This window comes from Aphelocoma coerulescens, chromosome 17 (genome assembly GCF_041296385.1).
Source record: "Aphelocoma coerulescens isolate FSJ_1873_10779 chromosome 17, UR_Acoe_1.0, whole genome shotgun sequence".
NCBI classification, from domain to species: domain Eukaryota; kingdom Metazoa; phylum Chordata; class Aves; order Passeriformes; family Corvidae; genus Aphelocoma; species Aphelocoma coerulescens.
In genome coordinates, this window is record NC_091030.1 from 433,538 (window position 1) to 458,002 (window position 24,465).

The 24,465-nt window shown below is 59.5% G+C and overlaps 2 protein-coding genes across 11 annotated transcripts in view; both read right to left on the reverse strand.

Annotated features, from left to right (window-relative positions):
• Positions 1-1,175: 1,175 nt before the first annotated feature.
• On the reverse strand, positions 1,176-4,654 carry NRARP (NOTCH regulated ankyrin repeat protein). Its single transcript, XM_069031894.1, has one exon. It carries the CDS (start codon positions 4,468-4,470, stop codon positions 4,117-4,119), a length of 354 nt encoding a protein of 117 aa, XP_068887995.1. The 5' UTR covers positions 4,471-4,654; the 3' UTR covers positions 1,176-4,116.
• Positions 4,655-11,538: 6,884 nt separating this feature from the next.
• The window catches only part of EXD3 (exonuclease 3'-5' domain containing 3), a 214,431-nt gene continuing 201,504 nt past the window's right edge, over positions 11,539-24,465 (reverse strand). For 9 of the 10 annotated variants that reach the window (XM_069031640.1, XM_069031645.1, XM_069031634.1 and 6 more), the window contains 2 exons: positions 18,897-18,990; positions 11,539-12,120 (listed from right to left, as the gene is read on the reverse strand). In XM_069031640.1, the coding sequence (XP_068887741.1) occupies positions 11,804-12,120; positions 18,897-18,990 (411 nt within the window). In that variant the 3' untranslated portion in view covers positions 11,539-11,803. Of the gene's footprint in view, positions 12,121-18,026; positions 18,337-18,896; positions 18,991-24,465 lie in introns of all 10 variants that reach the window. The other variant, XR_011155543.1, reaches the window with a different exon arrangement.

Here is a 24,465-nt window from a genome sequence, read left to right on the forward strand (position 1 = left end):
GCTCAAATCCATCCAGGGCACTCAGACTGTCCACACTGGGCTGCTGCCCGGGCGGCTGTGTGTCCCCAGGGCACCTGGGGACACCAGCTGTGTCTGTGCCAGGCACTGGCCCGTGCTGGCAGCAGATGGCACGGGGCTTGGCACGTTGGAGTGGAGTTTGGCCAACCTGGAAAGGTCACACTGAGCCTTTTCTCCAGGCTTCCTCCCCACTGTGGTTGCAGGACGCCACCCCTTGCATCCCTGGGAACCCACACCCAGAGCCAAACTGGGCCGGCACAAATTTCCCTGGGATTTAGGCATTTGCAGAGCTGGCAGAATTATTGATAGAGAAAAAGCCTCATCCAACCCCCCTGTGCTGCCAGCGAGGGAGGCTTGCCTGCATCCTGCCTTCAAAGCCCTGGCCCCGGGCAGGGTCCACCAGTGCAGGCACGGGGCTGCCTCTGCTCTTCCCCCTTCCCGGAGCAGCCGCTCCTGCCTGGAAAGCCTCCCGAGGAGAAGAGCTCAGCTCCGGGCACGGGCCCCCTCTGGCCACGCCAGAGGACAGAGAAGCCTTTGGGGATGGAGAGGCCACGCTGACCCCCCTGTGCCCCTTCCTGGGGGCAGCTGAAGACACCACTGACCTCGTCCCCACAGCCCGAGGGGCCTCAAACCCTTGCTGGGGCCCATGCTCAAATCAAAAGGCTGGGAATGGTCACAGGCAGCTGCGGGGTGCTCAGCCAGAGAGGCTGGGGCTGCAGCCCCAAAAATGCACCCCAAATTCCCCAGGCCCAGGACTGGCTGCTGAGCTCTGCCCTCACTCCCTGGGGACAAGCAGCATCTCTAGGAACGTCCCAAACAGCACGTGCCCATGCAGCACCAGGGTTTGGTTTGAGCCATCACCCCTCCACCAGCCTCTGAACACTGGGACAGGGCAAACCAGGACACCCCTGAGCGCAGGGAACTTCCTCCAGCCTGTGGGAAGGGGCCACACACTTCCCCCCAAATCCAGCCCAGCCATCCAGCTCGCGGGCTGCATTCAAACCCAGAACAGCTGCAGGTCTGACACCAGAGGAGACACCTGGGGTCCCAGCCAGCCCCCCCTCCCCCCACCACAGGAAACACCCAGCATTGCCAGTAACCACATGGAAAAGAACAAACAAAAAAGCCTTGGTTTGTTTTTTTTATAAAAAGATCAATGAAAAATTTATTTATAAATTTCGCACTCTGGGGCTACAGGTCTATATCATACACTCAGGAATATGCTGTACTGTACAGACTTTATCCAGTTAGAAATGATCATATAGTGACCCACATACAGCTTCAATATAAGCCTAAAAATTCTTAACATTAATTAACATAATTAAAAAAGGTATTCGCATCTAAAGAAAAATCTACAGAAAAACTCCTTTCTGGAGCAATCTGTGCATCAGCTTCAATGTCTGCTTATTTCACTGACATTATCAATATATTCTTCTTACAAAAATAATAATAATAATTAAAAAGATGACTGCTGGAAGGCAACCAGTCATGCACGAAAGAGCCTCCCCCACCTGCCTCTTTTTTTTTTTCTTGTACTCCCCGTTTTGGCGTGAAGGGTCAGCAGCACGATGAGCCAACAAGGGGGGTGGGGGGACCCTCATTTCAATTTGAATCAATCTGCATCCCTTTTACTTCTCAGGATCAAGAGAGACGGGGGTGTGGGGGTTGCATAGAAAATTGAAACTCTAGGGACTAGGAAGGGCAGCAGCTTTTCAGTAAAATACAAAGGGATGTAAAAATACATCAACTCACAATTTCAGAGCAAACCCCCTTCCCCGACGTACAGTTTCCCAAAAATCTCAGCGTGTCTAAAGCTCCAGGAGTCTGGAAAGGAACAATACTTTTCTTAAACAACTCACCCAGCAATTCACACAGGAGATTCACAGTCTTAATAGGTATTTTATAAAAATATAAATATGGGTTACATCATGTTGTCTTTACAACACTGGACAGAGCTCCCTTTAGACTGGGTTTATAACCAAGATTTCTTTTTAAAAATCCATCTAGAACTTGGCTTTACAATACACTTTTTAATATCATGTCATAAATGTTATGACATTTCATTGTGACAAATCCATTTACGTAAAAAAAAAAAATAAAATGTGCAACCATCTGGTAACAACGATAAAACCTCACTAGGAAAGGTCTTGTTCCCACCCCGTAACTATCGCACAGAAGCACCAGTGGAAGTGCTGGACACCCCCTTCCATGCTCACAGAAAGACTTCGGCCAAGCAGTTCCTTGCAAATTACAGCATTAACAGTAGACACTTTTGACAGGGCTTTTTTTTCCCCCCTCTTTTTCTTCTTTAAATCTGGAGCTTTTGAAATCATCTCAAATTGTGGAAGTGGACAAAGAACAAAAACAAACAAAAAACCCCAACAAACCCCAAACAACTGCAGGTGAAACCATCAGAGACAAAGCAGAATATTCAGTGCAATGGGAAATAATCAGGGCAGACTCTAGGATTTTTTTTTTCTTTTTTAGTTTTAAGACTAGGAAAAGAAAAAAAAGAACAACAACAAAAAGCATATATCCCAAACCGTATTTTTGAAACACTCACCACCAGCTCCAAACAAAACCAGGCTCACAATCTTCACCCACAAATATATACAGACATGATAAATAGGTAAGACACAACCCCAATAAACCAGCAGGTAACTATTTTCTTTTCTCTTTTTTAATCGGAATGGTTTGGATGCAGGGAGCAAGAGAGGAAAGAGTGGGGAGACGGCAGTGATACGGATGGCTTTAGTGCAGACGAGGAGAAGAGGGCTGAAAGACCAGCGGGAGAAAGGAGACTTCTGAACTTTTCCGCATTTTCCAAATGGATGTTCTTGTGCCATAGCAATAAAAAAGCAGCATTTGCGATTATACGTGCAGTCACTTCAAAATGCGCCTTCGGGTGGCTTGCTCTGCTTCCTCCCTTTCCTTTATAAAGATATATACGTCGGGATATATATCTCCTATAAAAGGCGGGTGAGTGTACGTACGTCAAGTGAATCGTTCTGCATTGAGAAGTGTTATCCAAGTTTCACCAAAAGAAAAAAAAAAAAGTTCCCAAACTCTTTTCAGTAGTTTTCCAGCATCTCTGTAGGCAGCAGAGAGCGCTCGCGCCCCTTTTCTGTGCAAAAGCAAATCCTCTGCCTCTAGAGTTTATTTCACTTTTTTTTAAAAAGAAAAAAAAGTCCAGGATTTGCTAATCCCCCTTTACACACAAAACCACAAGGACTCAATGTCTTTTCCTGGGATCTCACGTGTGCTAAACAGATTCGTGGAGCGGGTGAGGACGCAGACTTTCTTCGGACACCCAAGGAAGAACCAAAGCAGAAAACCCAACGCAAAATCAACCAAACCCAGGAGCAATCGGGGTGAGAAAACCACGTCTGTCATATTCCAACGGAGTCGCCTCGACAGAAAAAGTCAGCGGTGGGAAAACACTGGGAGAACGTTGGAGAGGAGGAAGACTTTGCCACTCTTCCTCGCCGGGAAGGACCGCGGCCGGCCGGGAGCCCCAGCCCGGGGGACTGGGCACGGGGCAACGCGCCCGGGGCCGCGGCTGGCACCGGAGAGGGGACCCCGGCACCAGTGGGGGTCTGCGGGGTGGCTTTTGAGGGGCGTTGAAATGAATTCGTTTCTGAGCCAGAACACTTTAAATGGGAGGGTCGGGAGCGAGGGGAGCGGGAAGGGGATTAAATATTAGCGGGGAGGGAACGGGGGGTGTTAAAGCATCTGCCCAGATGTCAAACTGAAACCGTGAATACTGTGAGTGCAGCCGAGGTAGATGGAGGAAAAAAAACCACGTTACAGTAGGAAACAACCCTTGGAAGATTTAAAAAAACCAAACAAACAACCAAAAAACTTAAAAATGTAAAAGCGGTGGCGTGTTCTGCGTGGGGCCCCAAATCTTCGCCAAACCCCCCCCCGGGCGGGGGCGGGAGCAGCTCTGGCGGCCGGGGGAGCGGGGAGGGTCCCCGGCATCACCGGGGGAGCGGGAGCCGGCATCGCCGGGGAGCGCGGGGTGGGGGGGACCCGGCATCACCAGACGAGCGGTCCCGGCATCCCCGGGGGAGCGGAGCGGGGGGGGCAGCCCCGGCATCACCGTGCGCCGGCGGAGTATTTGGCCTTGGTGATCAGGTAGAGGACGATGTCCTGGTGGCCCCCGAAGGCGGCGATGTGCAGGGCGCTCCAGCCGTCGCGGTTGGCCAGGCGGATGTCGGCGCCGAACTTGACCAGGAGCTTGACGAGCTCGAGGTTGCCGTCGATGACGGACTGGTGCAGCGCCGTCTGCCCCTCGGGCCCGAAGGAGTTGACGTTGAACTCGCAGTTCGTCATGTTCTGCAGCAGCGACTGCAGCTCCTTGGTGTTGCCGCGCCGCACCGCCTCCTGGAACACCCGCTGGCTGGGGGGCGGCGGCGGCGCCGCGCACGGCGACACCTCGCTCTGGCTCATGCCGCCGCCTCGGCCCCGCCGCCCCGCATGGACGGCGACGGCGGCGCCCGCCCGGGCATGCGGCGGCGGGCGGGCGGTGCTGCGGCCGCTGCCGGGGCTGGGCTGTGCTGCCGCCGCTCCGCCGCGCCCCGGCCCCGCCGCCTCCTGCGCTCGCTGCTCCGCTGCCCGCGCCCCGCGCTCTGCAGCGCCCCGGCCCCGCGCGCGCCTTTTACCCGCCCTTTTATTTGCATAACAATGGCACGGCCGTGACGCGCCGCGGGGGCGGGGCCCGGCGCCGCGCGCCTATTGGCCCGGAGGGGCGGGGGGCGTGCCCTCCCGTGCCTGCCACGCCCCCTCCGCGCGGGGAGCGGGACGGGCGCGGGCGCCGCGCGCGCTGCGAGGGAGGGAGGGGGCGATGGGGGGCGCTCCCGCCTCGGCTGCGCTCGGCCCCGCTCGGCCCCTCTCGGCTCCGCTCGGCTCCGCTCGGCTCCGTTCCGTTCTGTTCGGGTCCGTTCGGTTCCGTCCGGCTCGGCTCGGCTCGGCTCGGGCCCCCCAGCCGGGACCCGCAGGAATGGCGGTCACCACGGGGCTGCGGTTGCCCTCGATTTGGGGGGGGCCCCCGTGCTGCTGCGGGTTTGTGTCCCCATAAGCCAACAGGGACAGGTCACGGAGCAGAACGGGGCGTTCAGCTCGCGTGGTCCAGCCCCTCTGCGGGCTCCCAGGGGGGTTGCACCGGGTTTCAGGGACCCACGGGTACGATTGATTTAAGGGGGAAAAGATGCAGCCCTCACTATATGCCGCCAGCCCTGGAGTGGCTCAATTCGGCTGCCCGGGGCTTTATCCGGGGTCGGACCCGCTGCCCAGCCGATGACCGCATTCCTGGTGCGGGAGCGCCGGGAGCTGCGGACACCGTAGGGAGGTGGGAAAATGGGCAAAAAAATCCCGAAAACAGTGCATCAGCCAGAAACGGTGCTGGGGGGACGCTCCGGGGGGGCCCTCTTGCCCCCAGTCCTCAGCCCCCCTCCCGTTCCCGTTTGGTCCCCGGGGAGCAAACGGCGGGTCCAGGTGGGAAGCGGCGCTCTCGGGCCAGCTCCCGCCGCCTCCCGGGCATTTGGTCCGCAGGAGCGGGCGGGAGGTGCGCGCAGAGAGGAAGGAGCGTGTCATAAACCGAGGTGACAGCAGCCGCGCCGGGGCAGCTGGGTGGCTAGCTGCTGTCACCTGGCACTGCTGCTGTGTCCTTTTGGGGAGGGAAAGGGAGAAATCGGCCAACTGCTAAATTCAGCCCCAGCCGGTGAAATGTGCCATCACGGAGTGTCTGTCACACGGCTGGAGGACAGTGGCCTTGAGCTCCGAGTGTGACCTGCCCCATGGCCTGTTCCCATGGCTTTCCCCAGCAGCTGAAGTAGCCTGGGACCATTCCTGCCCCATCTGGGTCCTTCTTCTCATCCCAGCTGGATTTAGGCTGTAAGGAGTTGTTGAAGCAGCTCCTCATTCTCCTCCCATAAGGGTCTTCTTTTTGAAGTCCATTTCTGCAGTTAGTTGTTCTCATCCCTATCCCCATTCCTCTCCCATCCCCATCTTTGCATCCATCCCTATTTCCTTGCCCATCTGCCCATCTGCTCATCTCCATCCCATCCTTGTCTCCACCCTCATCCTATGCCCATGCACACCCCCATCCCCATCTCAATCCACATCCCCATCTCCTCACCCATGCCCATCCTATGCCCATCTCATCCCAATCTCTATCACAGTTCCATCTGTCTGGTCTCTGACGGTTTGGCTTCCCCAGGCCAGAGCTCTCCCCATCACACCTCTCTAATGGGAGTGTGTCGCAGTCCATCGTTCTCATGGAACAGGGGGGATTGGAGCGTTCCTGCTGCTGGGGGCTGCAGAGCCCCCCTCTGCTCTCCTGTGCAGCTTCTCCCAGGATGTCCCTGTGCCACTGAGACCTGCGGTCTCTGCAGCGCTGGCACAGGCACTGAGATGGGCTCAGGGCCCGAAGCTCTGGGGTTTGCCCGAGGACAGCGAAGAGGAGCCACCCCTGCCTGTCCCGTCCCCCTGAGGGCCCCGTCCCGGGCAGCAGGCGGTGGCTCTGTCCCCATCACCCCAGCCATGGTGTCAGCGGCAATCCCTGTCCTGTCTCCCTGTGTCGGCTCCCTGCGAGCGGCGGGACGTGCTGTGACTCACGGTGACTCACGGGAGCTCCGGTTGTGCCCGGGGGCCGGCACAGCCCGCAGTGCAAACAGCGTGCGGGGAGCGCTGGAGCCACCGCAGCCCGGGACCGTCCCCTGGCACCAATCCCAGCAAACCCATCCCGGCAAAGCTGGGAAAGGGAAGGCGGTGGGGTCGTGTGGCAGCTCTGCCGGACCTGGGTGCGATGGCCTGGGGGTCGGGGCTCCGCTCTTCCTGGCTCGCCCTCTCCTTTTCACTCCTAAATATCCCGGGACAGCTGATTTTGTGCATTTACGGGCCGTACCCTGCGAGGTGTGGAGCTCTGCGAGCGAGCCGTGGGAGAGTGGGAATTGCTCACACCTCCCCGGTCTGGGACTTGGCCAGAGTTACATCCTCGCAAGCAAATCTGCATTTGCCAGTGACACTGGTGAGAAAAAGAGCCCGGGCAGGGACCCAGCCATGCAAATGTTCGGGACTGGCAGGTGGGGGCAGGACTCGGCCTGGGAACGGGGCCAGAGAGGGAGGGGAAAGAGCGAAAAGCAGGGGAAAAAAAAAAAAAAAAAAAAAAAAAAAGACAAATTTGAAAAGCTGCATTTCAACTACAGTTTGGAGCCAGCTCTGTGGCCGGAGAGGAGCCGGGAGCGGTGTGACAGCCGGGCCAGGCTCCCCGCACGGCTCCGCTGCCCGCCGGCCGCCAAGGGGCTGCGAGGGGCCGCGGCGGGCGCTGAGAGGCCCCTGCCCTCGCTTTATGGGGCCCTGCACAACCAGCAGTCCCACCCAGTGGTTTCCCCGCTCCCACCGAGGCGAGGGGAGGACGTGGCGGGAGGCGGGGAAGGGCCCCGGAGCTGCGATGCCTTAAGCGAGCGGTCACGGCGACAGGCGCGGAACAAATTTCCCCTCCTCAGGAGACGTGACGGCCAAATTTCGCCGTGCCCGTGAGAGCCTGCGGGACGGAGAAGGGCCGGCTGCCACCGGCACCGCCGGCGGGGCTCAGAGCCGCCCCGGGGCTGGGCGCGCTGGGCTGGGCACGTCGCAGCCCTCTTCCAAAAAATCCCAGCGGGTCATGCCCGTCCTCCCGGCCAGGCGGACACGGCAGCGAGAGTCCAGCCACCCCCCGAGGCCTCCTTGCAGGGAGCCGGAGAGCCGGGGGGACGGATCCGGGGCAGGCGGCGAGGGGGCGTGCCCCCACTTAATTCATTAAAATGTGTCGGAGAGCGTGGGAAAGACGGGAGCTTTTCTTCCCAGCGCAGAGCCCCAGCGAAAGGCGTGCGAGGGAGAGCGCCCTGCCCGCTCGGCTCCCCGCAGCCGGAGGAAGCGCGGAGCTTTCCTGCGCCGCTGGCCACGCCGGCGCTTCGCCTCCCGGCTTCTTGGCAGAGCGGCTGCCGCGGGGCTCGGCCAGTGCCGCCTGCCCCACCGCCGAGGTGTGGGGTGTGGGGGTGCGGGGAGCCCGGCCGGGGCTGGGGCTGCTGCGTGGGAACAGCCTCCCTTGTGCGGGTTCACCCTTAGGGGCCGGAAAGGGGATCCCTGTCCCTGGTGGGGAAGGGGCTGTGGGTGTCTCAGGGGACACCCGTCCTCCGTGTGGTCTGAGAGCTGCACACGCAGGGGCGTGGCCGTGGGATTGGCCTCATGCTCTCCCCATGGACACATCACACACCAGGAGCCTTCGGTGGCACCCAGACTGTGCCCGGGTGGGCTGGGACCCTGCCAGCCATGCGGGCAGAGCTCCTGAGGCCAGAGCTGGGGGTTTGCAAGGGAAACCTCATGCTCTTGTGGTGAGGACATGTGTGGGTGCCCTGTGTCCTGTGCAGGGAGCACAGCACCGCAAGCAAAGCCCTCACGAGGGGTGTGGGAAGCTCTGTGGACAAGAGCACCCTCCTGGGACTCCCACACCACAGGGGCCACTGCAGGAACATGGTCTGGGGACTGCCACTTCCCACGGATGTCACCGTAGATGCATGGTCCCTCCCTCCTAGCCTGTGACAAACAGAATTTAAAACCTGACTGAGACTCAGGCAGGGTCATAACACTACACATAGTCGTTGTCCTCTGGGGGCCACACAGGCAGGGGTGTCCCTGGGATGGAGGATGTGGTGCTGGGCTGTGCAGTTTGGGTTATCTCACTGCAGCTTGGCCTTTAACCACTCCAGTGCCCCATCTTGTCAGTCCTTACCCTGCTGGAAATGCTGCAGCTCTTCTGAGGTAGCCTATGGTCTCAGTGTCTGACAGCACAAAAATGCTCTGGGAGCAAAAGGCCACCAGCTGGGACACACTTGGAGATGGAGAATTCCTGCCCGGTGCCACAGGCAGGGATTCTGGCTGCTCCAGTGTCTCAGTGCTGCCAGGCCGTGCTGAGGCATCCCCCTGACTGATGTCCCTGTGACCACTGAGCACATGTTCTCCAAACTGCCATGGCTCCAGCCTGACACCACCACATGTCCCTGACCTGGTGTGCTGGCAGCTGCTTGTGGGGCTTCTGGTTCTGGAGAACTGGCACGTGGAAGGACCACATATTCACTTTGCAGGTGCTGATAGAGCTGGCTGGAGACACAGACCTGATTGATGCAAATGTCCCTCCTCAACCGACCCCTCTCTCCTCTCCCCTCATTGTGAGCAGCGCCCCTGGCCTGTGGAACCAGCATTCCTGTGGTGTGGGGCAGCACGAGGGCCAGAGCTCACAGCCAGCTCGGGCTGGGTCCGTGTCTGAAACCACATTGGTTTGTTCAAAAACAGCAGCCGAGCAACTGGGAGCTCAATTGGAGCATCCAGCTGGAAGAGCGGCTCCAGGATGAGGATGGGCAGGGGTACAGCCCCCATCCTCCTCCTCCCGTGCCTTGCTGGCCGCCTTAGGGACCAACCAGCCCTAGTTCAAGGCACAAAGTCACGCCAGGGAACACTGAGCTGACTTCTGTGAGCCGGTCAAATATGTGGCGAGGTTTCCGCTCCAGATTACAGGAGGAAGGAAGTTTGCTCGGAAGGGGATGGGGATAAGGTGGGGGAGAAGGGAGGGAAGTGCATTCCTGCCTGATGAGGAACAATGTTGATATATTCATTTGTAAACTAAAGCTGGCCTGAGCGTCAAACACCTTGTCCCCGTCAAACTCCGAAGGATGTGCGGGAGGACACAAGGAGAGGAGAGGAACCGTCCGACATCCGATGCAGCACGTGGTTTCCCAGGGCTGAGGGATAGATGCTGCCCAGTCAGATCTCATTCATGATAAAGAGCAATAAAACCCTTCCTCAGTGTTGTTTTATCCCAGCGTCCCCCATGACCACATCCTGTCACACAAGGGCAGGAGCTGAGCCCAGGTGAAGGAGCCGGGGGATCCAGGGGCTCTGGAGTGGGCAGCCCACCCAGAGCGCTCATCCCTGCCAGAACACTGCTGGGGCTGCCCTTCCCACGCAGGATCAAACGGCTCCATAAAACCAAGGAGGGCTCATTACTGCCCTAATAAATGTTAAACATTAGTATGACACAGACAATGGGATTTTGTCATTATTTTTTTAAGCAGCCAGATAAGGAAACAATATTGTAGACTGATCAGAAAGCTGCTTTAGTTCCCTTTGATATGTATCCACCATTCAAAACTGGACAATTTATTACCTCCTGGATGCTCCTCAAGGCTGATCCGGCGTGGAATTTGCTGTTGACCGTGTCTGTGACTGGAGGTGACCTTGCTGCACACTTCCCACCACGGCACCACCTCCTGCGGGCAGCAGGAAGGAAGAGGTGCTGTGCTGGGTCCCAGCCACTGCCCCTGTCCCCAGGAGCTGGATGGAATCCTTTGGGAGCTGTTTTGTGCCATGCTCCCAGGTACACACCACTTGCTGGATTCTGCCCTGGGTTGGTGCCCTAGAACGAGTCCCACCCAAGGGACCCTGCCCTAGCACAGCCCTGACTGTAAGCACAAGAGCTCACCCCTAAACTGGGGAGATCTCAAGCAGATAAAGTCCTGGAGTTGGTCAGGAGGTGACCCTACTGTCCCCAGGGATCAGAGGGAAGGGCACCTTCTGGGCAGCTGTCCCCAGGTGAGTGAGGGACAGGGCCGTGTGTCCCCATCTCCCACAAGCTCCCCTCCACAGTGGAAGCAGTGGCAGACAAATCTGCAAGCACAGCTCTGGAAAACCCAGCAAGCAAAGGCCGGAGGTGCCCATGAGTGGTCAGATGTGCGAGGCTCAGCAGCTTCCCCTAAACAGGGCCTGGAAAGGTTCATCCCATTCTGGAGAGGTTTCTTTACGGCATGACCAAGCACCACACGCCGTGGGGGCTGACAGCTAGAGGCTCTGCATTGTTCCTGCTTCGCCTCGTCCCCAGTTTCTGCCCTCCCAGAACACACCCTGAAGAAGCAGGATGCTGACACACGGATGAGTCTGTGTGGAGCCTGGGGGGCTTGGGCTGCTCCGTGCCTGGTACTGGCAGTGTGGGGATGGTTGCCTTTTAGGGTCACTTGTACCAATTAGTGCTCAGGTGTTAATCTTATGGATCTTATGGAAAAGAGGGATGTTTAAAGTGGAAAAATGCTTTTTTCTTTTATTAAAGCATTGAGCCAGAGGGTGAGATGTCCCTGGGAGGAAGGAGCCCCTGGCACCGTGTGGCCAGGAGCCTTGGAAGAGGGAAAACAAGTCCTGCACTTCAGCATGAGCTGCCTGGGCAGGTGCTTCACTGGCCCATAAATATCACACCTCAGCCAAGAGCTCTTCAGGCCCTCTCAACAATAACAGCAGGGCCTGGCAGTAAACCAGATTAGAGGAGGAATTTTGCAGATGCTCCTCAGCTCGGAATGGAGTGGTGTGAGCCTGGCCATAGATCAGGAGGCACTGGGATGAGTGGGTGTTGTGGGGTTGGCACTGCTGGGGTGGTGGTTTTGGTTAACAGAGCTCTGCCACCGTCTCACCATGCATGGCTTGGAGAGGGGCAGAGGGAAATAAAGCAAAGAGTCCATTCTTCAGCCACCTCTGCTTTAATGATCTCATGGAGGCCACGTATTTTTGGGCTGTCGCAAACCACTGCTGCACCTGTGACAGTGCTCTCTGTGGTGGAGCCCAAAATGAGAGCTCCCCCCTCCCCACTTTCAGCCTCTCTCTGGAAACTCAAGGCCCAAAATCTGCTGAGGTTCCCCAGGCAGTCCCCCTTCCCCTGTGGAGCCCCCGTGCTTCGTCTCAGCTCAGCTCAGCTCAGCTCAGCTCAGCTCAGCTCATACACGCTCTGTGTGTCCCCAGAGGCCACAAGAACATCCTGAAACTGGGAGACGACGCGTCCAAAATGGGACCCTTCCCAAAACACCTTCCCACAGCGGGTGCAGCAGAAGAAGTCGGTGAGCTCGGCTCTGTCCAGCACCCCGGGGGGGATGGCAGCGACCTGCAGGACCGTGACCCCTGCCAACCCCGTGGCTGCCCCGCTCTGCTCCGCCCCCTCCGCCCGCTCGCCGTGCGGGGCGCAGCCAGGCTGGGCTGTGTCACAGGCTGGCACGGTGACACCGCAGCTCTGGCTCCCCGGGCAGCCTGTGGAGAGAGGAGACAGCAGACACACCATCAGTCACTGGTGTGATGAACGGGATCTGTGCTCAGCCCGTCAGCGACCCTCGTGAGGGGCCTGTCACCCCTGCAGGGTCCAGGCTCTGCCCCGCCTCGCAGGGAGGAGCATCCCGTGAGTTTGGGAGAAGGGGGTTGTCACCAGCATCCAGCAGCTGCCTGCCCTAAGCGTGGCACTCCGGGCCGGGGCATCGCTGCCATCGCACACCGAGTGCCCCGGCCCGGCAGTTTCGGCACCCGGTGAGGGCACGGCAGGACTCCGGATCCGGCCAGCGGAAGGGCTGAGCTGCCTCCCATCCATCAGGGAGCCTGGCAGCCGGGAGCAGGATGCAGTTATTGCTGCGGGATGACTCTGTTTTGGCGGGGGGTGGGGGGGTGTCTGTCCTGCCCAGGCACTAATTAAGACAACAAAAGGCATCCTGCTTCTCTCCAGCGGCACTTCTGGGTATCCATCCCAGTCTTCAGGATCACAGGGACCCTATCAGGAGCCATCTGGGACCGAGAGGGACATCAGCACTCCCGGCTGACCCTTCCCTGCATCCCAGCGCCGTCAGGAGCTGGGACATGCTGGGGATTATCGTGGGGGAACGCACGGCTGGGGACAGCCCTGAAGTGGCCACCCCATCGTGGCAGAGCCGCCCTGTTGCGGCAGGATCACCCCCCAGCTGGGCAGCAGGGTCTGCCCATGGCATGAGCAGGAAGAGCCACAGCCCGGGGGAAGTGTGGAAGGCTCAGCTCACACCAGCTCCTGGTTCACGAGGGCTCCCCTGACCCCCCAAGACCTTCCACACCTCCCCAGGGAAGGTGACCAGCCCGAGCTGGCGGGGCATGGTCACCCCCAGTTCCCAGCACACAAACAGCCGTGCTCAGGGTCGTGGCTGTCACTGGAGATGTTCTCGGGGGGGATTTGCAGGCCTCCCTGCTCTTGAGCACCAGACCCTGAAGGGAGGGACATCGACCTTGGGTGGGATTTGTAGATCTGATACAATGGAAATGCACCAGCACCCAGCACCCATGGCCAACAGCTTTCCCCATCATGGCACCTAAAAATTCCGTGGCCAGAACACGGCACCAGGACACTGACAGGACACTGGCATTCTGTGTGCCTGCAGGGATCCTGAGCAATTTGCTCTCTCCCAACACGCTCCCTCTGCTGTCCTGCTGCTGGTGGGCAAAGCCAAAGGCAGACCCCTCCTTCTCTGCACGGGGGGGTGGGAAACCTCCAGCTCCCCCAAACACCCCAATCCCACCCCCCTGGGCTCGTGGGAAAAAGGCAGGCAGGGAGGGAAAGTTCATCCCTTAAAAGCCTGGGGAGAGAAAGGCCGTGATGGTCACCCCGTAGTTTTGCCTTTGCTTGCACCAGCCCCCTCCTAATTGTGGCTCTTCAAAGGGTTGAAAATGCTACATCACTTCAAAGTGACCATTTCTGAATGGGAGCTTGTAAAACCCCTTCTCCCCCTCCCACCAAATTCTTCCCAGGGCTTTTGAAGATGCCTGCACTCCCCTCACCGACACGGTGAAAGGGCCACCAGGCGCCAGGCACAGGATGCCAGCCGGGCATGCAGGAAAACTGAGCGGGGAAGGGCTGGGTCCCCCTGAAAAACAGGGGTTTCCTGGGGAAAGGGGGGGGGTTTGAAAGAGGTTTTTTTTCTCCCCTTTCAGACAGGCAGAGGCCTCCCCAGTAGAGCCACGGCTCCCTTGGGACTGCAGCCCAGTTTGCCTGGATGCTGCACACCCCGGAGTCACACCAGAGATGGAGCAAAAGGCATGGGTAGGGTGCAGGGGGCTGTGGGGAGCCCTTCCAGCGTGCCGGGAGCTTGTCAGATCTGTGGCTTCCAGAGCTCTGCAAGGTTCACACCAAAGGCTGGATTCCCACCGCAGCCCTGCGGAGGAGAAAGGGAAGCGATTCCTTCCCAAATCGATTCGAAACACTTCTTGGGAACTAATAATCCCATTATAAAACATCTTGAAAATAAAAACCCCTTCGCCTCTCGCTCACCTCTCCCCCGCTTGGCTGGGTCACCCTGGGGATGACGAGCCTGGGTGAGGGGCTGAGTCCTGCAGCCCCCAGCCCCCTGGAGCTGAGCACCCCCATGTCAGTGCTGCAGAGCTCCACGGGCAGCAACAATTGTCCCCCGGCACTGTCCCCAACTGGGCAGTGCTCAGCACAAGAGCCATCTCCTCCTGGCCTCGCACGTGCTGCCCACTCACACTGCCAGCCCCTGCCCACCCCTGCTCGCCTGTGGGAATTAATCCCACGGGAACAGCACAAACTGCTGCTGTCCCCACTGTGACATGTCCCACCATCAGCAAATGCTGCCACATCCAGGGGAGAGGGGATGCTTCAGGACCCCCATTCTGCTTATTTCTGTGTCAGGTTCTTCCCTGAGCTGAGCAGGACCACGCCAGAGGCCCATCCCATGCCCTGGGCACTGCAGGGCTCTGTGCAGTCCAAGGGACCAACAGTCCCTTCACCTGGGGGGACATGGCAGCATCCGGGACACTGGGATCACCAGCAGCCCCACATAAACCCTGAACTATTGCCACGGGGAGGCTGTGGGGGCAAAGGGACTTGTCCCAAGGTAGGGACGAGACAGGAGCCGCAGCTCCATGTGCCCCACTGCGAGGTCCTGCTCATGGACACGGGGCTGAGCCCAGTGGGGTGGACACGAGACAGGACAGGGGCTGTCTGCTGTGGGCAGGGGGACGCACATTCCCTCACACAGAGGGGCTCCTAGTGGGGGCCACACTGAAAGGCCACCGTGATGGTGACACTGGTGACCTGTAGTCCCTCCAGCCTATTCTGTCGGCTGCAGTGCTGGGTCAGTGTTACTGGGACAGCACTGGGACTTCCATGGCAGGACAGGGGGACACAGCAGGGCTTGGGAAGCTGGGACAGAGCAGGACCTGGGCAAACCTCCTTTGAACCTGTGCCCATTCCCCTTTCAGAGCCCACACAGCCCTGATTTGGCTGGGAACAACCAGTCCCCACTGCGTTAACCCTGGGCACCCCGGGGTTTCAGTGCCAATGTGGTAGCCAACAACTTCCCAGGGGAGCCAGGTTCTTCTGCCCAAAATCCTGCCCCACGGGCCCTGCTTCTAGCCCAGGTCCCTCTGTGTCAGCCCAGTCCGAGCCAGGGCCTTGGGGCGAGGAGATGGGTGCCTGTCGCGGCTGGCTCAGGCAAGGACCCGGCAGCTCCTGATGCCTCTGGAGAGGCTGTGGGTCTGCAGCCCCGTGCCAGCCCCGAGCCAGCCCCGAGCCGTGCCCCCGGCACAGCCAGAGCCATCGCCACGGCCACAGCCAGGGCTGGGGTCTGGGAGAAAGCTCATAGCTTTGTCCAGGCTTTGCACAAGGCTGAACACAGACCTGGGAGCATTCTTGGAGTACAAAGGTGCATGGGAAACCTCGGCCGCGGTGAGAGATCAGCCTGATAAGAGGAGTTACGAGCCTGAGAAACGTGCTGATTGCAGGGCACTGAAGATGCCTGGTTATCTTTTCCTCCTCGATAAGGCAGATAAGGAAAGGACAAAGGACCCGGGATTGTGCAACCTGGGCTGCAGCAGCCCGGCCATGATCTTAAGATGTTCCCAGGGTGGAGGAGGGAGGATGAGCTCAAGCAAGAGGCAGCTCCAGCTGCTCTCATCTCCCCGTGCCGCTGTGAAGAGCCCTGCCAGCCCATGCCCTCAGCTGCCCCAGTGTGGTGGCTGCAGAGCAGGGACTGTCCTGCTGCCACCCCAGCTTGGAGCCACCGTCCAGCCTTCCCCACAGCGTGCTCTGCAGCTCTTCCTCCGGCAGCCCTGAGCCGCCTCTCGCGGCTTTTCCCCAGGCTCGGGGTGGAGCCGAGGGCTGAGAAGGGAAAGAAACCCCAGGTCACTGCTCAGGCTGGCAGGCGCAAGGTGGGTGCCCGAGCTGCCCGGGGCCATCCTGCCGCCCAGTGCAGGGACACCCCGGCTGCTCCTGCAGCCACCCCTGCGCCCATCCGCGACTTTTCCTGCGCTGGTGTCCCGAGACCCAGCGCTGGCAGCTCCTCGGGGAGGTGCCCACCAGCGTGGGGGCTCCACCGTGCCTGATCAGCGCCACAGACCCAAGGGCCGCAGGATCCATTGTTTTCATCTTTTGCAGCACATTTGAGATGGTGAGGGGGGATTTTACAATTAAATTCGCCTCCTCTGTTTGGCAACTCCCAACCCGCTGGAATGTGCTACATCCTCGCCTTTCCCAGGGACCAGATTTCATCTGGCAGAGCACCCACCGAGCTCTGGGGCCCCCTGCCAGCTGGTTTTACTGCACTGACTAAGCAAGAGCTCCCCCGGCCAGACGAGAGCCTGTGACACAGCCCATTCCCCCGGGGCACTCGGGAGCCACAATCTGTCACTGCCTCCAGCAAGGACTTGCCTGTGGCCCGTGGTGACCCACAGCCCTGCCCCTCTCTCTGCCCCAGACCCAGCCTGCTCCAGGCACCTGAGCTGCTCAGAGCATCCCATTGGGAAAAAGGCATCACAGGGCAAAGCTGTCTGGGCTTGAAACTATTTGCAGCACTTCTGTCAAAGCCCTCATGCAGGGAAAATGTGGCTGTGTCAAGGAATATGTTCCCTAAAACCTGTGAAAGCCCTGGTCCAAGCAAGAGCGAGCTATTACAGGATGAATAATTGGCCTTTCGTCACTTGGAAGCCCTGCTGTAAAAATCCAGGAGCCAAACGGAGCAGCACTGGCCATGGCTGGCTGCAGCTGGAGCCCTGGACTTGGGAGTGCCTGAGGCAGATGCAGACTTGTGCTGAGGGGTGATCCTGAAGGATCTGTCCCCACCACCCACCCGCTTCTCCCTGGAGAGGTGAGGCCCCCGTGGGAGGAGGCTCCCTCCTTGCCTGGAAGCAGCAGCAGCAGTGAAAAGGCATTTTCTTGCCAAGCAGCAGCACCTGGCCGTGGTCTGGGCCATGCACAGGGGCATGATAGAGACGACATGGCCTGGGCTGGAGTCACTGGACAGGGACAGTCCTGGTGAGGGGCTGTGGGTGCTGAACACCCCATACCGTGTGTTGGGCCATGGCAAGGGCAGAGCAGGTCCTCCCACCAACCCCTTCAGCAGGAAAATGTAAAGGAAAGCAGGGATAGGTGAGGTTTTCCTTATGGACCCACTTCTGTGGCTGCCCAGCCTGTCCCACTGCCACCACTGTCCCCACCAAGCGATGGCAGGACATTGTCAGCACACCCCTCCTGTTTCTCTTCCCCAAAACTTGACCCAAAGTGGGACATTTTGGGGACAACCTAGTCAAGCTCACACTAATGCTTGTGATCACTGCAACTCCTAGCAAAATCCCAACAGAAATGGAACCCCCAGGATGACCAGAGCCCTGTGTCACAGGGGACCCTACTGGCAAGTCCCCACGGGTTTTCACTTTGGTGGGTGCCAGTAAGAACCTGCTGTGCTCACCTGCCCAGGAATCACAGCTTCTATTTCATGTCTCCACCAACCCTCTGGGGATGCTGTGGCACCTTTGGTCACTGCACCTGGCTGCTCCAGAGCAGAGGATGTTCCCCACTGGAGAATGTGCCCACTGACATGGCCAGTGCAGGGTTCTCACCTGTCCCTCCCCCCAGGGACATGGGGGACCTGGCAAGAGCCTGCATGGCCCGATGGGACATGGGGTGCTGCAGGTGGGGTGTGAAGGGTAGAGCAAGGTGGTCCCTGCAGAGCCTGTGTGGGGGAGCCCCAGTGCTGTGTGAGACCCTCCCTGCTCCATCAACCTCATCCCGAAGGGGGAAGGGGAATCGGCTCTCTCTGAACACAAACCACAGCATTTCTATTTCCCATACTCTGAAACTGGCTGAACTGGCCCGGCTGGTCGCTGGGTACACACGCAGAGAGTGCCCTCACCAGAGAAAGCGCTGGGGAGGATGTCCCGGCCTCTGGGGCAGCACAGCACTCCCAGGCTGCCGGCACCATGGGAAAAGCCGCCCCATCACGTTCCTCATCCCCAGAGCCACACGTGCAGCTCCCAGCAAAGCCACAGCCGGCCAGGAGCGCCCGGCAGCCGCCACTTCCCTCTGCTCCTGCTGTCAGCAGTCGGGGCAGTGATGCACCAAGGGCTGGGGGCAGAGCCCGGGCTGGGCTGGAGCAGCGACGGGGGCACGTTCCCATTCCAGTGTGCCTGTGACGGGTGTCGTTCGCCACCACGATGTGCCTCCTGTGGGAAGGAGTGCGTGTGGGTCATCTCAGGCATCAGGTCAGTGCAGCTCGGGGCACGGCACGGAGGAGCCTTCCCTCCCCCGAGCCCGCTGGAGCCTGGCTGGGCAGGCGGCACTGACTCACTGCCCTGCAGCCTGACCTAATTCAGGAGGCACTGGGCAGGCGAGGAAGGCACTGGGCAGGCGAGGAAGGCACTGTGAACAGCCCCAGCCAGGAGGCATTTCACCACCCAAGCTGAGTTTTCACGTTCAGGCGGATGATGGCCCCAGGCTGTCACTTGAGCTACTGTTGGCATGCCACCAACCCCCTGGGCCGGGCAATCCCATGCACGACCCTGTGCCTCGCGGGGCAGGACAGGGCAGCCAGGGGAGAGACATAAATCGAACTTGAAAGAGCTCTGTGGGTCTGCACCCCGTGGCAGGGTGGTGGCAGGGCACCCCGACCCCCCTCTGAGAAGCCCCCAGGCCCAGGGGATGGTCCCAGAGTAGTGCCCAGAGCAGTGCCAGGGAAGGGCACAGGAAGGGGATCATGCCCAGCCCTGGGCACCCACCCACTCACCTGCACTGTGCTCCCCTGACGCTCGTCTGCTGCCCTCCACCAGCTGCCTCATCCTCTCCCGTGACACCTTCAGGTACTTGTTGCAGTTGCACACCTGAGAGAAGAGAGCAGGGAGGTCAGTGAGATGGGCACCGCGCTCCCCGGGCACCTCCTGCCTGGCCAGAGCACAAACCCAGGCTGGGCACCCCTGGCACAGGCTCGACAGCCCCCACCACGTGCCCCACAGCACGGGAAACCAGGGCAAGGCCTGTCCCACCGAGCAGGGACGGGCACAGCCACAAGAACCCCTCCAGAGGTGCTCCCTCTGCTCAGCCATGTCTCCAGCCAGGCTGTGGGCACTGCCCACCTTGACTGCCCAGCCAGAAAACACCAGCAACTGAGGCTGCCTTAGAGCATCAAGCAGACACCCAAAGTCTGGGCTGTGGCTTCAAGATTTGTTCTCTCTTGTCTGACAGAGGCTGGGGAGGATGGCTGTGGACCCCAAAACACTCGGGGCTCTCAGCTGGCTCCGCTTGGCTTGGATCTGCTGCAGCACTGTGAACATTGAGTCACACTTTCTACCCCACCTGGTCTGCCAAAATGTACCCAGACGGGTCTCTGAGTGCCTGCATGTGCCAGGTGCTGGACCCCAAGTCCCAGGGCTGAGGAGCACCCAGGGCTGGTGCCCGGGGCCAAGCACAGGGTGCAGCTGGCAGCCAAAGGCACTTGCCCACAGTGAGCGGCACTAAAGCTCCCCGGGAGCATCACAGCCGGCTCCCTGACACCTTCCCTCTCCTCTCCCCTCCCTCCTGGGCTGGGAGCTGGTTGCAGGGATGTGCCACAACACCTTTTGTTTGTTTTTAGGGGCTGTTTTCTGCTGGCAGAGCGTTCCCAGCACACTGCACCCAAGGCAAGGCGGGAGAGAGGTGAGCAACTTCACCGACCAGAACAAGTCAGTTCCCTGCCAGGGGCTTCGCTCCAGAGCCTGTTGAAACCAGGAAGGTTTTTCCAGCTCCCAGCCAGGCCCTGCTGTGGGCTGGCGGCCGGTCTGCTGGTTTGGGGCTGGAGCAGTGCCGGCTTCATGGCACGGGGCAGCGACGGCCCTGCTCCCACACAGCTGCCTGCAGGAGGAATGGGGCAGGGTGATTTGTTTGGAGATGAGCTTGCCACCGTGTCCCGGCTCTGCCTTGCAGCAGGAGGTGATTCCCACTGGCAGCCTCCACAAAACCAGCACACACTCCTCATCCTTTGGGCCAGAAAGGACACCTGGGCTCCGCTCCCTGCGGCCCCGCTGCTCCAGCCCTGCAGAGCAGCAGCACGGACAGACAGACAGAGATGGACAAGGGGTGATCTTGGAAGCACCCAAATGACACAGAAGCCACTGCTTCACTTGCTGGGGACGTGCTGGTCCCACTCCCCATGATGGTGAGAATGGGCTGCATGCTGGAGAGGGACACTGAGCCTGGAGGGGTGGGGGATGGCACCTCTTGGGCACGGTGACAGCACTGGAGAGCCGGAGGTTTCCAGGAAGCTCCCAAACCAGCTGTCCATCAAACTGCTGGCCAGGAGGATGCAGCAGGGCCCAAGGGCACCCTCCTCCCTTGCCCTCCCTGCTGGCACGGACATGCAGGGGCTCCTCTGCCCTCTGTCACACACCAAATCCCCAGGATGCCCAGCCCTGGCAGCTTGGAGCCCACCAGCTTCTGGAGCAGCACTGCCAGCGCGCCAGGCACGGGCTCCTCATCCCGTTTGGGTGCACAAAGTGACCTTGCACGAATTTCTCTGCTTCTCTAAAATTCATGACTGTTGTGAACCAGGGGCAGTTCACTCCCTGGGCAGGGATGCCCAGCAGCCCAGGAGTATCCTGGCATTCCCCGCTCTCTAGGGCTGCCAGGTGCTGCCAAAGAGGCTCCATGCCCCACGCCACCCCCCAGCCTCTGGGCCTTCACCACCTGCAGCTTCCTAAAACCAGAGGACGAGCTCAGGAGCCAGATAAGCCACTTAGCAGCAGCGCCAATTAGCTGTAATAAAAAATTGCAATTAATTTTTTTAATGCCTTGCCAAAATGAGCCAAGGGAGATGAAGTGAGCGGAGAAGGCTGCCACCTCCACAGGTGGGGCTGCTCAGCTGCTTTGCAGGGACCAGTGGTGGCCTCAGGCTTGATGCTTGGCTCCTGCCCAGGGACAGGGCTCCCCACAGCCTTCTGTGCCTTCTTGTCACTACCTGGGGATGTGGAACAGTTTTTTGTGGGGATCTTTTGTTTATAGCTAGGGAAGTGGGGAACCTCTCTGCTGGAAAAGAGATGGCTGCTCCTTCTCAAGAAAGTTTGGTTTCTACAGATCAGTCATGGCAGGAGTAGTTGTGGCCCCCAAAAATCTTCATGAGGTGAATCAGCAGGAGATGGTGGCACCCGGGAACACTGCCTAGGGTGCAACTGCTGCGAGCAGTGACCATGGCCTGACAGAGAAGGGTTTGGCCTCTCTGCAACATCTCGGAGTCCCCCCAGCCCCTGTGCCACGCTCAGGGTGGGGGTGGCAGCTTCTGCCCACGCCCCCGGTCCTGCCCTGGGGATGATGTGCTGGCTGAGTGGGCTCTACTCACGCCGTCCTGCCTGGCCACAGGGGTGAGGAAAGGGCTGAGTGCAGCTTGGGAGCAGGGGACTAGGGAGCTGCAGCCCCCACAGGCTTCTGAGTGCCACCCAGTCTGCTGGCACTGGTGCCCCTGTGGCACAGCAGGGTGCCTGATGTCCCCGCGCTGGTCGGGTGCCCAACACCCCTGAAGCAGTGGGATGCCTCATGTCCCCGAGGCCGTGGGTCGCAGGGCAGCAGCGGGCACACCTCGGAGGAGGAGCAGCCCTGCCTTTCTCACGCTGGGGCAGCCCGTGCCAGCACATGCTTAGTCACTGGTAAATCCCAGCCGAGATCTGCTCTGCCCTCTGTGAAATGGATCTTGGCTGCACCCCCGCTGAAGCAATCCCGGCGCTCGGGAGCCCTGGCGGGCGCGCTTTCCCACGGCAGCCCGGCCCCCGGCTCCCCGTGTGAATCAGCGCGGCCGGGCTCAGCCGGGTGCCCCGCACCGTGAGCGCCGCGCAGCAGCGTGTCCCTGCTCCCGTCCCCTCGGCTGCTGCGGAATTCAGGCTCCCTGGGCCGGGGGACACGGCTGTGACACCTGCCCTGCCTCCCCGGGCTCTGCTGCCACGTCCATGGCAAGGACGAGGAGCAGGTGCGGCGCGTCTCAGGGAAAGCCGCGGTCCCCACTGCAGTCCCTCACTGCTGTCCCCTCTCCCCGTGCCTGTCTGTGCATCCTGGCACTGTCACCCCCTCACCCGTGCGCTCCTGCCCCAGGACCTCAGGCCAGCATCCATGGGGACACTGCAGCTCTGTGCTGTCACCACCAAGGGCGTGACACGGGGATTAGGAGGAGTGATGTCACTGGACTGGGACTGTGGTGATGTCACTGGCGCGGATCTGTGGTCGCTGAGCCCAGCGAGGTGCTTGTCCCGAGCCCCAGCAGCCTGAGCCCGCCTGCACTGAGGCTCTCCCTGCCTGCGCCAATGAGGAGGACGAGGCAGGTGAAAGGTCCTTTTGCAATGCTGGCAGCCCAGCCGGCGCCTTGTTTTTCTTTAGGATGATCCCTGCCTCTCCCAGCCCTCCTGGGTCAGGATTTCAGCAGCAGTGACGCAGGAACCTCCCAGGACTCGAGGGACTGGATGCTTGAGCCTGGAGCTCCAGGGCCATCTCAGCATCCCATCCTCTTTCTGTGCCTCCACCCATGGCGTTGAGAGGCTGAAAGAAAACCCAAGTTCAGCAGAGAACAGGAGCCAAATCTTCGACGACTCCAAAAAGGCTGCAGGAGCCAGTGTGAGCTTGGCTAAAGCTGGTGGCACGAGCTCAGGTGGACATAGGCTGGTACCCAAAACACATGGGAGATGAGCAGTTCAGACAGCACTGGAGTCAGTTTTGCTCCTTCCTTTGATATCTCTAAAAGCTGCATCTCCAAAGTGCTTTGAGTCACCTCGGTGATGCTGACCTCTGCCCAGAGGAGCCACCCCTGAAATGGCCTCAGGGCCTCAGGGCTCCTTCCACCTGCTCTGCTGACACAGGTCACAGATCAATGTCACTGTCACCGAGGGATCTCCTTGGCAGGGCTTTTTCCAGTGAGACACAGCTCTCTGCCTGGAGAGCTCTGGGCTTGGGAAATCCTCAGTGTATCAGACCTGCTGTGAAGGACAACAGTGCCCGGTGTGAACTCTTTGGGGCAATTCAGGGCAGCTCATGTCAGGACAATTCCTTGGGCGTCTTCTGCTCGCTGTATCACAGGACTGCTCAACAGCCACCTGCACTGATATCTCCTTTCCTACTCACCGCCTACCCTCTCCTCTTTCTCCCTCTCTCCAAGATGGATATCACCTGGTGAAAGGGCCACTCCTCCGGATGGAGGTTGCAGCTCTCACTTTGGTTGTGAAAGCACAGCCCTTGAGTATCCAAGAGTTTCTTTCAGGGATTTATCGAGACTTGAAACCTCCCCAGCTTGCAGGATGCCCGGGCTCAGCACAGGCTGCCCTCTATTGCCTCCAAGCCCAGGGGTTACGGATCTGCCTCCGCACACCTCCTGCCTACAGCCCAAAGCAGAGTGCCCAGAAAGGTGGGAGATGGTGGGAAGGGCAATGAAGGAGAACCAGGTAACAGCCCAGCAGATATGAAGCAGAGGTCAGGAGCTGACCATGCTCATCTGCCCATGTGTCTATTTTCTCACATTTTTCCCAAGTGACTTCAGCTGCACCCACAGCTTTGACCTTCAGACACTCTCCTCTTCCTCCAGCAATGCTCTGCCCTGCAGCGCCTTTGAGGTCCTTGCACAAAGAGCAGAGACTCAGCAATTCAGCCCACTGGAGATCTCCACACCCTGTGGGTGCAAAGGCCACCTCTGGGTACAGTGCTGGGGACAGCCATCTCTCCAAGGGGATTTTCAGAGAGCAGCTGGCTGGGCTGTTTCCCTTCCCCTTTATGCCAAGAGCTTTCCTCGCTGATCTGATCACCAGTCCCTGGGAATCATAAAGGGGAATCATAAAGAATCATTGCTGCTCCTGCTCTGTTGCAATGGTCCCGTGTCTGTCTTTGGGCACCAGCAAACCCCTCAGCAGCAGAGAGATGCTGGGTGTGTCAGCCTGGTTCTTCAGGGACCAAAGGCTCTCGGTGCCCACAACAGCCCTGAGTGGCCACAGCACCAGGGCAGCCCTGCCTGCCAGGGCTGGGAGCTGGGCTGTGATGCTCCCACATGGAAATGCAGCCTGGGCATCCTGCACCCATCCTGCCTGCACACCCAGCAGCAGGGGTTTTATGGCCACCTGAGCTCAGTGACATGCTGCCAGTGGAAACACAGGGCTGCCAGTGGGATCCTGGCATCAGGGCCCGTTTGGTTCAAAAAGAGGGAAGGGCTCTGTTTATTGAATCATTAACATCACTTCCCTCACTGCCAGCCAGGTACTCTGAGAGGTCTCTTAGGCAAGTGCTGACCTAGCCCAACCCTGCTAAGCTGGTAAGATGACATGGATCCCATGCCAGCCTGGTACTGCGTTCCCACTGCTTTC

Excerpts from the sequence above, each read along its gene's own strand:
- NRARP (XM_069031894.1), bottom strand. The coding sequence starts at position 4,470 with ATGAGCCAGAGCGAGGTGTCGCCGTGCGCGGCGCCGCCGCCGCCCCCC.